The sequence below is a fragment of the Hippocampus bargibanti genome, linkage group LG01 (assembly GCF_051943395.1).
Source record: "Hippocampus bargibanti isolate YZ-2025 linkage group LG01, ASM5194339v1, whole genome shotgun sequence".
Taxonomy (NCBI): Eukaryota; Metazoa; Chordata; class Actinopteri; order Syngnathiformes; family Syngnathidae; genus Hippocampus; species Hippocampus bargibanti.
This window is the reverse complement of record NC_142734.1, coordinates 24,389,895-24,402,335: the sequence shown is the minus strand read 5'-3', so window position 1 is coordinate 24,402,335 and position 12,441 is coordinate 24,389,895. Positions and strand designations below refer to the sequence as shown.

At 41.3% G+C, this 12,441-nt stretch overlaps 1 protein-coding gene across 4 annotated transcripts in view; it reads right to left on the bottom strand.

Annotated features, from left to right (window-relative positions):
• Positions 1-12,441, bottom strand: part of dip2ba (DIP2 acetate--CoA ligase B (putative)a) — a 121,563-nt gene that overhangs the window by 42,258 nt on the left and 66,864 nt on the right. For all 4 annotated transcript variants that reach the window (XR_016116050.1, XM_089004809.1, XM_089004819.1 and 1 more), the window contains 5 exons: positions 5,003-5,142; positions 4,783-4,919; positions 3,083-3,163; positions 501-628; positions 285-399 (listed from right to left, as the gene is read on the bottom strand). Coding sequence is in view for 3 of the 4 variants with exons in the window: in XM_089004809.1 (XP_088860935.1) it covers positions 285-399; positions 501-628; positions 3,083-3,163; positions 4,783-4,919; positions 5,003-5,142 (601 nt within the window). In the remaining variant the exon portion in view is untranslated. The remainder of the gene's footprint in view (positions 1-284; positions 400-500; positions 629-3,082; positions 3,164-4,782; positions 4,920-5,002; positions 5,143-12,441) is intronic.

Here is a 12,441-nt window from a genome sequence, read left to right as displayed (position 1 = left end):
GAGAGAGAGAGAGAGAGAGAGAGAGAGAGAGAGAGAGAGAGAGAGAGAGAGAGAGAGAGAGAGAGAGAGAGAGAGAGAGGAAGAGAACAAGCAAGACAGATAGAGGGAGAGAAAGACAGACAGAGAGAAAGTTAGAGAGAAAGAGAGACAGAACAGAAAGAGAACGAGCGAGACAGATAGAGTGAGAGAGAGAGAGAGAGAGAGAGAGAGAGAGAGAGAGAGAGAGAGAGAGAGAGAGAGAGAGAGAGAGAGAGATCAAAAGAGAGAGTGAGACCTGGCCATACCTGCAGAACTCGACTCATCCACTGGAAGCTGTCCTCCTCGCTGGCATCGGGCCGTTGCTCTGCCACGACGACGATCCTCTCATCGTAAAAAACAGTCACCGAAAACACGGCAATCCTGGACACAGCCAGACGGATGGAAAAAAAAAAAAAAAAAAAAAAATGCATGACAAAAATTGTTCCATGATGTTTCGTGGAAGCAAACAGTTCGGGCCTCACCTTCCCCTGTAAACGGTTTTGACCGGCTCCACAGCGAGTGCGGTGGCCACCAAGTCGTCGGCGTTGTGGCGGCGCCGACTCACCATCAGCAACCCCTCGATTTTACCCACCACAAATACCAAACTGCCCTGTGGACAGTATACAAGGCGAAACTCAGCATCTGAACCATCGACAGTGATACCTCATCTTATGAATGGTTTACCCTAAGGACTTTTCGCCTTACGAACATTAAATTCACAAGAATATAATCTTGGCATACAAACTAGTTTTCGACAAACGAAGCAAACCACACAGTGCCATGTTGGCTGGCGGATTGTTTTCGGCGGATGAACACCAAACCACACGGTCGAACAACGCCACGGTGGCTGGCGGACTAGTTTTCCACACCCACTTACTCGGGGCAGATGTGGTTTGTTATCGAGTGGAGTACTTTTTCTATTATGGGACTGAAAAAGACCCCACCACAGGCTAGTGTTAAGCCGAAGAGGACACAAAAGAAAATTATGGTCGAGCAGAAAAAGGAGATCATCGAAAAACACCAAAAAGGTGTGCGTTTGTGTGACTTAGTATCCCAGTACCGGTACGCTATGTCGACCATTGCTACGTGTGGCTAAGGGTGTTTATGTGTTGTCTAAGCAACGGTCTCTGGCAATAGAAGAGGTTGAAAAACTTCTGTTGATTGGGATGAACGAAAAGCAGCTGAGAGAGCAGCAAGCAGGGGACAGTGTTCGTGAGGGTATTATCGCCGAGAAAGCACGGCAACTTCACTCGGATATCATCAAGAGGCAACTACAGCAACGACCATCACTTGATTATACAGTACAGTTTATTTCTTTCATTACAATACAATAGCACATTTATTATACATAAAATAAGGTATATTAAGTGTAGTGTTAAAGGACAACCGACGTCAGTTTTTTGTTTCTTAACTGACATCAGAAAAACGTTTTATAGCATTTAAAATACCCAAAACACGCAGTATATTTTAATTCAAATGCAAAACACAAATAAAAATGACTTAAAGCGTCCAAAATCTGCAAAAAATTGAGCTGCGAATTGGGCGTTTTAAGAAAGTCCCGCCCCCAGTTTGTGACGTCACGCCAAGACGTCTTGCATTGCTGCAGAATCAAAACAATGGCTTCAAATTCGGAGAATATGCTTTCTTGTTACACATCCAGTTATGAATATGATTCAAATAGTTCTGAAGAGGAAAGCAGACATGTTTGCAGTTGATTAAAGAATTTATTCCATGCCATTATGAGGCAACATTGAGGGGAGATGTCTCAACGAAAAAGAGGCACAAAATGGCGACCTCCTGTGGCCACCTCCGTTTCCACAGGCTGATAAATTTCTTATATGGAGCTTGGACGCCCTCTTCTGGCGGCGAGGTCCCCAGACCAAACAAGTACAGCAAAATACATTGACGTGATGGAAGGACCGCTACAATGCATCTTTTTTACGGTCAGGGGCGGTCCTTTAGTGACGTCACGTACGGATTCGTCACAAACTCAAAAACAAGACTTCCTGAATATTCAGAGTGAGTCTTAAAACGTAAAATATAGCTATATGCGGTGGAATCTTTGTAAAATATGCTCAGTAGAAGTCATTTGAAGCCATTTTACAAATTATGGACACAAATTATCCGGAGACTTCGGTTGTCCTTTAATACACACACAACATACCTTATTCTATGTATAATAGATGTGATATTGTATTGTAATGAAAGAAATACACTGCACATTGATGGCTTGATGGAATGGTGTTGGAGGTCCGAGGTCAAAGGGAATTGCTGTTTGGAAAGAAACCAATCAAATCAAATCAAATCAAATCAAATCAATGGCTTCAGAGAGTTCAGATTCGGAGAAGATGCTTTCTTGTTACTCATCCAGTTATGAATATGATTCAAATAGTCCCGAAGAGGAAAGCATAAATGTTTGCACTTGATTAAAGAAGTCCCTCCGTATCAATTTGAGCCATCTGGACTCCAATATAGCGCCCAGAAAATGCACAAGATGGTGCACAAGCTCCCGTGCAAATGGGCTGATTTGTCAACTGGGAATTTGTGTCAACTTACAGCAATTGGCTGCGACACACGATTCACCATTGCGTTATTTATGTCATTTTCATTCTAATTTCGCGATCAACACGGTGCTTTCAGGCGAAAAAAAAGTACCCAAAACGCATTGTGTGTCGCTTTCTCGGTCAGGGGCATTCCGAATGTGACGTCACTTCGGGCATCGTCATGAACTCGAAAACAAGACTTCCTGAATATTCAGCGCGAGTCTTAAAACGTAAAATATAGCTATATGTGGAGGAATCGTTGTAAAATGTGCTTAGTAGAAGTCATTTGAAGTGATTTTACAAATTATGGACGCAACTTGCCCGGAGGTGTCGGTTGTCCTTTAAGGCTTATTAAGGAGAAAATTATGTTTTATGGGGACCTGGGAACGGATTTTTCTCATTTTAAATGGTTTCTTATGGGATATAAATGTTTGACAGACGAACTTTTCGCCTTACACACACTTTCTGGGAACCAATTAAGTTTGTAAACTGAGACTTTATTTCATAGGTGAGTGACTTACTGGGCCCACAAATCCAAGCAAACCAGTTCGGGTAAAGGCAACTTCCCCTAAAGGCGCCCCAGATTGGTTGACAGGGATCACCTAAAGTGACATAGCGTTCGATTACAATACAATACAATACATATTGATTGACAGAATAGAAGTTATCATATTTCAAAGTTTCACGATTAATTTGCCGAACACAAAGCCCACAATTGAATGTAGAAACCTGGGGTCAATCTGAGGTGAACGGACACAGCCTGTTAACATGTCATCTTCATGTAGGAGATCTGGCCTTGGACTGATTTCGTACTTGGTCAACTTCTTCACATGGACTAATTTAGGACTTGGTCAACTCCTTCACAGGAAGAGCTCATTAGCCAGGTTACAAATATAGTTCATGGAAAGGACAACCCATTAAAATGTCTACGTTCTGTTGGTTTATGGATGTTGGTGGTTGGGTTATCCAGGGGTGTGGTATTCAAATCAAGAAGACCGTGTTTGACTAATATCTCACTTCAATTTGCATCTACTCTCAATAATTAGCTTGGCAGAAGGCTGCAGAAGTTGGCCGTCGGTCATGAATGGCTGCGTGCGTTCCCTGGCGGAAGTGAAAGACAATCTTTCCGCGTTCCAGCCTTTGTTCACAGTGTCCGATCGATTATCTCTGACAGGGCTTTAATAACATCTGAAGCTGCAACAAAGCCATATTAATGTGGACAACTATCATATACAGTAAAGTCTCGTTATATCGATATCGGATATATCGATAGTCCCGGTTATATCGATACTATTTCTATGCATGCACGGAGAAAATTACATGCAAACAGGGTCGGATATATCGATAGTCCCGGTTATATCGATATTTTTTCGGACTCCCTTGAATATCGATATAACGAGACTTTACTGTACAGCAAATAAAGAAGTCACAAAGATAGCGCTGAAAAGGTTTAAGCTGTCATCCGTACTTCTTTGAAATTCTCGGACGTTTCACTACTCATCCGAAGAGCTTCGTCAGAAAACTATAGTTGTCCTGCTAATCCCTAATTGACAGAGATGGCCGTGCCGGGCCCCTGCTCTGAGACAATTCGAATCAGAATCATCTTTATTGCCAAGTATGTAGAACACACAAGGAATTTGTCTCTGGTAGAACATGCACTAGTATTATCATTAGAAAAATGGAAACACTATCCAGTTCTATTTGGGTTACCGTTTAGAGAGTTAAATGGCGATGGGGGAAGAAGCTGCTGCAATGTCTGCTGGATTTGGTACGCATAGATCAATAGCGCCTGTCTGAGGGTAGTCGCTGGAAAAGGTGGTGGGCAGGGTGCGGAGGTAGGTCCCTGCTTTAAGGTTGGGATAGCAGTGGAACACTTGCTCATATTGGCTTCAGGGAGTGGTGGATAAAGGGTCAGGGTTATCAGCACAACTTTAGTTCGCTGACGAAGCTCTTCAGGTGAGGAGCGAAACACCTGACGCCTTCAAAGAAGTACAGATGACGGCTGAAGAAACATTTTATCCTCGATGAATTATCTATAATCAGTTTTATTTTCCATGTGTTCTGAAAAACACTTTCCACATATGGTCCTGGGCATTTCTGCTAACTTCTTTTCCTTTTCGGCTTTAGCATTTATGCTAACAAAGAATTCAAATAAATGTGCTGGGTTCCGCTTTTATACGGAGGAGAAAAAACTATTTTGGGGAAGATGGCTTTGACTGACCTTAAAAGTGTTCTTGGTGACCCCAGGAAGGCCATAGTACATGGTGCCCCCCGCTCGCGAGTTGATCACAATCTCTCCTATTTCATCTGTTTTGCACATCTGAGGTGAGCCATCTGGTTTCACGATGCACATCAGAGCTGAAAAACAGAAGACGGTTGGGCAAGTTAAGGTTTTGCCGTTCGGATGTTGCTGTTGCGGGTGGACGAGGCCACCGACGGACCTCCGGGCATAATGTGGCCGACGTCTTGAACGGTGAGAGCCGAATTCTTGTCCTCCGTGTTGACTCTGATCACGCCGTGGCTCAGTCCGCCCATGGAGAGGATAGCTCTGGCTGGCAGAGGAGTTCCTCGCGCCCCGGGCCTGCAGAAGAGCCAGTTTGAGAAGTGAGCAAAGTTCCCAAATTGGACCATGTGCTAAGGCAGGGGTTGGGAACCTATGGCTTGTGAGCCATATATGGCTCTTTTGATGATTGCATATGGCTCGCCGATAAATATTACATATTATAATACATATTGTCATTTTTTTTCGTCGTTCATTTCCCGTTGGGGCTGCAGTTGGCGGAAAGCGCAATTTTGATTGGATGACACTGACCTAGAATGGCCGAAAGCGCCATGTTGATTGGATGATAGTGGCCTTCATGTTGAAACAGGTAAACGGCTCTTTAAATGAGCCCAACTTGTGCACTTCAGCCTGAATGCACCGGAGCATTAGAGGAGAGAAAATGTTCTGATTCTAATTTGCAATGAAACAGTCGAATGTCAGTGAGATTTTAACAAGCCCCATGTTAACGTTAGCATCGACATACTTCTGCGAGAAGTAGATTGCAGATAGCAAGTGTGGAAGCTTATGAGCTGTGTGCAGGCGAGCTAGCAGTAACTTAGCCTCTGGACCGGCAAATTGAATTTCATTCCGATCGTTTTCCTGGATTTTTACCAAACACGACGAACGGAAAACCATCCATGTTAACGGTGAGTACTATCACAAAGTTATTTTAAATAATACATTCTGATATTTTGTGAAAAGTGGCCGAGCGTGCGCGCGCATGCGCGCGCGCGCAAGTGTTTGTATGTGCGCGCGCGCGAGCACGCGAGCGTTTGTATGTGCACGCACGCGAGCGTTTGTATGTGCGCGCGCGCGTGTGTGTGGCTCTCGCTGAAAAACATTTCTAAATATTTTACTTTTATGGCTCTCTTAGTCAAAAAGGTTCCCGACCCCTGTGCTAAGGGAAAATAATCAGACTTTGGAGGCACTGAACAAAAATATCCTCTCTAGAAAAAATAAACTAAAAATCTATGTGTATACCAGTGGTGGGCCGTCTAGGCCAACAGGGTCTTCTATGCTGGCCTAAAAATATGTGAATCACAGACTAATGTGAATTCTATTTTGTCCATGAGTTCTTATGAAATACGAACGCTTTAGCTAATGAACTTTTCTCCTTACTAACATTAAATTCACAAGAGTATAATCTTGGCATACAAACTAGTTTTCGGCACACGGACCAAACCACACGCCGCCACGGTGGCTGGCGGACTAGTTTTTGTCACCCCTTTCCTTGAGTGCGGACATGGTTTGTTATCGAGTGGAGTACCTTTGCTATAATGGGACAGAAAAAGAGCCCACCACAGGCTAATGTTAAGCTGAAGAGGACACAAAACAAAATTATGGTCAAGCAGAAGATCATCGATGAACACGAATGGGGTGTGCGTTTGTGTGATTTAGCGTCCCAGTACCAGTACGCTAAGTCGACCATTGCTACCATCATGAAGAAGGAAGCTATTAACCCTTTACTGCCTGAATTATTTTCTACTTTGAAAAAAAATATGTTCAGTTTTTATGGTCACTGACGGATATAATAACATACTAGTAGCGTCCTTTTTTTATTATTTTCCAATAATGTAGAAAATTTGATAATGTGCCTAATTTGGCACAATCGTCATGAAAGACCTATATTGAGTGGGTGCCTTTTTTGGAACATATGTCAAGTACAACTTCAAAGACTAGACTTTTTTAACCATATGACATATTTTTATTAAAATAATAAAATACATAAAATATTTACATAAAATGCATACAAAATTTACATAAAATGTTTCCATAAAAATACATAGTTCCTTTACAGATAAAGAAAACTGGCTAATAACCATGGAATAATGCAAAGCAGTTCTTGTGATGATTCAAAAAAAGATTTACATTGCATTTTTTGCAGTAAATATTAGTTTTCATCGAGCATGTGCCATGCTTGCACCTGTTGCGGTTCTTTGCAACATATGGAACATGAGCTATGTTGTCAAACCGAATACTGTATCATCGGCGGGAAAAGAACCTCAATGTCTTTTAGCTGCGGTTCAGCTGAACAATCGATTGAGCCTCACTGTACCACAACACCAGATTTTTCTTGTTACCAAATGTACTCTACTTCTCTGACATACTTTTCCGTCACTCCAGACTTCCTCATGCAATGCCACAGCTCTTCTCTGGGCACCCTGTCATACGCTTTCTCCAGATGTACAAAGACACAATGCAATTCCTTCTGACCTTCTCTGTACTTCTCTATCAGCATTCTTAAACCAAACACTGCATCTGTCGTACTTTTTTGGCATGAAGCCATACTGCTGCTCACAAATCTTCACTTCTGCTCTTAGTATAGCTTCAACTACTCTTTCCCAGAGTTTCATTGTATGGCTCATCAACTTTATTCCTCTGTAATTAGTACATCTCCTTTGTTCTTAAAAATGGGCACGAGTACACTTCGTCTCCATTCTTCAGGCATCTGTTCACCATCTAAGATCTTGTTGAATAACCCAGTCAGGAACACCACTGCCACCTCTCCAAGACACTTCCATACCTCGATTGGTAAATCATCAGGTCCAAGTGCCTTTCCCCCCTTTATCCTCTTCAGCGCCCTCCTCACTTCATCCTTGCTAATGCTTGCTACGTCTTGGTCCACAACAGTCACGTCTTCTACTCTTTGTTCCTTCTCATTTTCCTCATTCATCAATTCTTCAAAGTACTCTTTCCATCTTGCCATCACACTACTGGCACCTGTTAATACATTGCCATCTCTATCCTTAAGTTGTATACTCTTGGCGTTCCATTTGTCTCTTTTCATCCGGGCACACCTCCCTCCTCTCCTTCTTCGACCAACAGTAGTCCATTTTCCAGTGGCACCCTGAAGGTCAACAGTACCAATGGCGGCCGTTGTTAACCCGGGCCTCGACCGATCCGGTATGGGATTCATAGGTTTGATTCGCATATTTGTTTTGGCAATTTTTTTTTACGTCGGATGCCCTTCCTGACACAACCCTCTGTATTTATCCGGGCTTGGGACCGGCACAATAAGACACTGGCTTGTGCCCCCTTGTGGCTACATTCTTGAGCTCATAGAAATAGTATCGTAATAAGCAGTACTATCGATATAACCGATATCGATATAACAAGACTTTACTGTATCAAAATACAATCGATGATTCTTTCCTGATTGGATGTTTTGAGCCAAATTGAGCACAACATTTGAGGTCACTTTCAGATCAAGAACCTTGGAGTCACTGACTGGATCTATCGTTCCTGTATATGGAATGCATACATGTAGCCATTATAACCTGCCAGCACAAACAACTTGAACCCCCAGTTCATTGGTTTATTTGGTAGACACTGCTTGAGTGTAAATCTATCTTCATAGAGTACAATTTGTTCATCAATTGACAAACGATGTGATTTGGGTAATTCTTGAAACTTTTATCATTGGCCTTACTTTGTCCAAGGGATAATTTGGGCTTCCCCGAGTTGTGTTGTCTGCTATATGCAAGTTCATTTTTATAATTTCGAAGCGATCCCTTGACATACATTCTGCAGCATAATCAGTTAGTGGTGATAGCTTTCAAGCCCAATGCATCCGCGTGTTTGGTCATTTTGAGATTGAGAAACAATATATCAATCCCAGCCACTTGTCAAGCTCTTCTTTGGCGAGACACAGGGGCTTATTGATGTCATTTTGCATTGCATAGAATTTCGACTGTTCAACAATAATATCCATCATTTTTTCATCGAAAATCCTTTGAAAATATTTGAATAGTGCTAGAAGTTCATCCATGCAACAGTCACGACTGTGTCCGATGCCAAAATGTCTTCATCAACGTGGTCATCTATTTCATTCTCATCAGGATCTGGAAAGATATACAGTACATGGGTATTTTAGAAAAAACATATGGGCACAGCAACATTCAAAAAAGCAAAAACTATACGGACCATTTGATGTCAATGCTCTGATCTTAGCGTGAAATGGGCATCTCTTTCCTTACATTACATCACAAACAGTACTTCAGTCCTTTCAGATGCTTTATCTTCTAGTCACCGTACTATATTTGAGAATGTGAAATGCACATACGGTAGTGGGGACTATTTTGTCCACTAGGTGGCAACCAAACCTTACATAACACAAGTGGAAATGCAACCTATTATGTTCTTCAAAACAATCATTTCTACATTTTCTGATTACAAATTCTTTCTCTCAGATGATTTTAGTTGACATGCCAATCTAATGTCCTCAAGGCATTCAGAAGTAATTATGCTGTCTTTGATTTGCCCCAAATAAAATAGACTTAGCTTTTCCTGTCATTTTTTTCACAGAAACTTGTAAGTGTTGTACCTGCTCCTACCATGTTTCACGGTCTTTTGGAAATAGGAAGTGTTAAATTTGTACCAGACATTATGATGAAAATGTTTAAGTTTTCTAATTTCTGTTTAGGAGATACAAAAAAAAAAAAAAACATATGGACCTCCGTTTCAATAATTATATTGAGAATGCAAAGCTATGAGGTACAGCTATTAGTGTAAAACGCACCATTCACTTACAATTATTCGCATCGGGCACCAAGTCAGGATCAACAATATCATCATGAAAATAGCGTTAGCACGCCGAATGTTCCAAATTCGGGACACTACTTATTTATAATACAGTAAAGTCTCGTTATATCGATATCGGATATATCGATAGTCCCGGTTATATCGATACTATTTCTATGCACGCACGGAGAAAATTACATGCAAACAGGGTCGGATATCGCGATAGTCCCGGTTATATCAATATTTTTTCGGACTCCCTTGAATATAGATATAACGAGACTTTACTGTATTTCTTGGTAAATAAACAAGTTAGCGTTAGTTTATGCATTACAGTATCAAGGTAAACCTCTTCTGAATAGCTCATAAAATCGTCACAACATATACTTACGTGATATTTGGTCCATGACGAAAAATAGAAGGAGCTTTGAAGATCGAGGAGCGCACGTTGTGTTGCGCAAGAAGGAGATGATGTAACTGACGCTCTTAAAGGCAAAGCACATAACCTGTTTTAAAGGGACATGTAACTTGTGCTGCATCAGTTCCAATCGGCACTTGAACTGCTACCTTTCATTTTGTCGATCTATAACCACTTATCTTTAGTGCACCGAATTTGACCCAATCGTCCGTAAAGGGTTAAGGGTGTTTCTGTGCTGTCTAAGCAATGGTCTCAGGCAATAGAAGAGGTTGAAAAACTTCTGTTGATTTGGATTAATGAAAAGGAGCAAGCAGGGGACAGTGTCCGTGAGGGTATTATCGCCGAGAAAGCACGGCAACTTCACTCGGATATCATCAAGAGGCAACTACATCAACGACCATCTCAAAGGTCATTAAAACGACTTTTCTATACTGTACAGTTTATTTCTTTAATTGCAATACAATAGCAGATTTATTATACATAAAATAAGGTATATTTTGTGTAGTTTTGAGGCTTATTTAGTCAAAAATTATGTTTTATGGGGACCTGGGAATGGATTATTCTCATTTTAATGGTTTAATGGACATTTTAACACACTTTCTAGGAAGAAATTAAGTTTGTAAGCTGAGGTATCACTGTAATTCCAAATTGTCTTTCCACTTCCTTTTCCCCTGTTGTGCTGCTTCCAGACATGCGTTTTCATGTTTAAGCATTGAACCAATCATATTTTAGCCATCATTTCTTAACAGCGTCAGAAATCGACCTGAATGCCTTCACACTCAGTTCTCCAGGCCCTGGAGTATAAAAATGCAGATGAAACTGTTGCTTTAACCAATCAGACTTGACTTGGCTAGTCACATGATTGAGCAGGCCTTGGAAACGTCAGTTTGCACAAATTATGATTGGCTAGCCACATGATAGAATAGTCACTTGCCAATCACAGTATCACTAGTCGCCAGTGATAAGCACATACCTCCCCAGAGCTAGCAAATACATTTTTGTGTTGACTTAATTGTCAAGCCACAATGGCCGAAGGAGAAGAAATGGATTTGGTTGCAGATATACTGTTAAAGCCATTTTCCAGACGGACTTTTCAAGAAAAAAAAATAGAATTAAGAAAGGTCCGAAGCTAGCAAAAATAGCAAATAATATTGCAATTTTATGAGGTTATCATGAATCCACACTTTCATAGTAAAAAATTGAACAGTAATGACAGGACAGTGTTACCTCAGCTTACAAACTTAATTGGTTCCTAGAAAGTGTATTGGGCGAAAAGTTCGTCTGACAAACATTTATGTTCCACTGTGTGGTTTAATGTTCTTCCGCCGAAAACTACTCCGCCAGCCACCGTGGCGCCGTATGGTTTGGTTTGTCCGCCAAAAACTACTTCGTATACCAAGACTATATGCTCGCGAATTCAATGTTTGTAAGGTGAAAAGTTTGTGAGCTAAAGCGTTCATAAGATGAGGTATCATAGTACAGTGAGACCTCAAGTCACAAGTTATTTCCTGGCAAACAGCACCCTCTAAAGGACGTCCCATAACATCACACCACACTTCGCATGCATCGCTGGCTGAGTTCCCTTGAATGCATTTTCCTTTTTTTTTACTGGATTTTAAATTGACTGCAAGATAGTATTGTCATGATGGACGTCACCGAGAATGTATTGCAGTACACATTGACGACTTCTAGGGACTGTATGTGACTGCATGTGACCAAAAGGAGCAAATTGATGTGGGTCTTATGAGGACATTTGAGGTGGGGCTCTGAGCTTCAGAAGTAGCAGCATTAAAAACACATTTTGGGGTAGTCCTAGCAATCAAGCAATGTGGATTTTGTTTTCTCCCCCTAAATTATTCGGGCTACCAAACAAAACTGAAACCTAACTCATTAACTCATTGACTGCCAGACGATGTGAAGAAATGTGCCCACTCCAGTGCCAGGGTTTTTCTAATTTTCACTCAAATTGCAGGAACTACAGAATTTTAGGATGACACAGACATTCAATGCAATGTAAGAAACCTTAGGCTTAGACTCTCTTCTTTCATCACAAAAAATAGTTAATACCTAAGTTATATGGGTCTAGTGTTGTGAGTTTGAAATGGGGGCGGCAGTAAAAAAGGCAAATGCTGCCCCATCGTGAAAGGGAAAAAACATTGCCAGAGGTCTGAGCAACGCATTATCGCCACCCCCCCCTTCCACCAAGAAAAAACAAAACCCCAAAAAATTCAGGAATGGCGCTCCACCACATCATGCTTTTCAATTCCTTTCAAATGGCAGTGAATGAGTTAATATAAAATTGCTTAATTTTGTCAAACAAATGTGAGTTATTTAATCTTTTTGCCCATTATCAAATTAACATGAAATGAACATTTGAAAATCAGATCTTTGCAGCCGAAAAC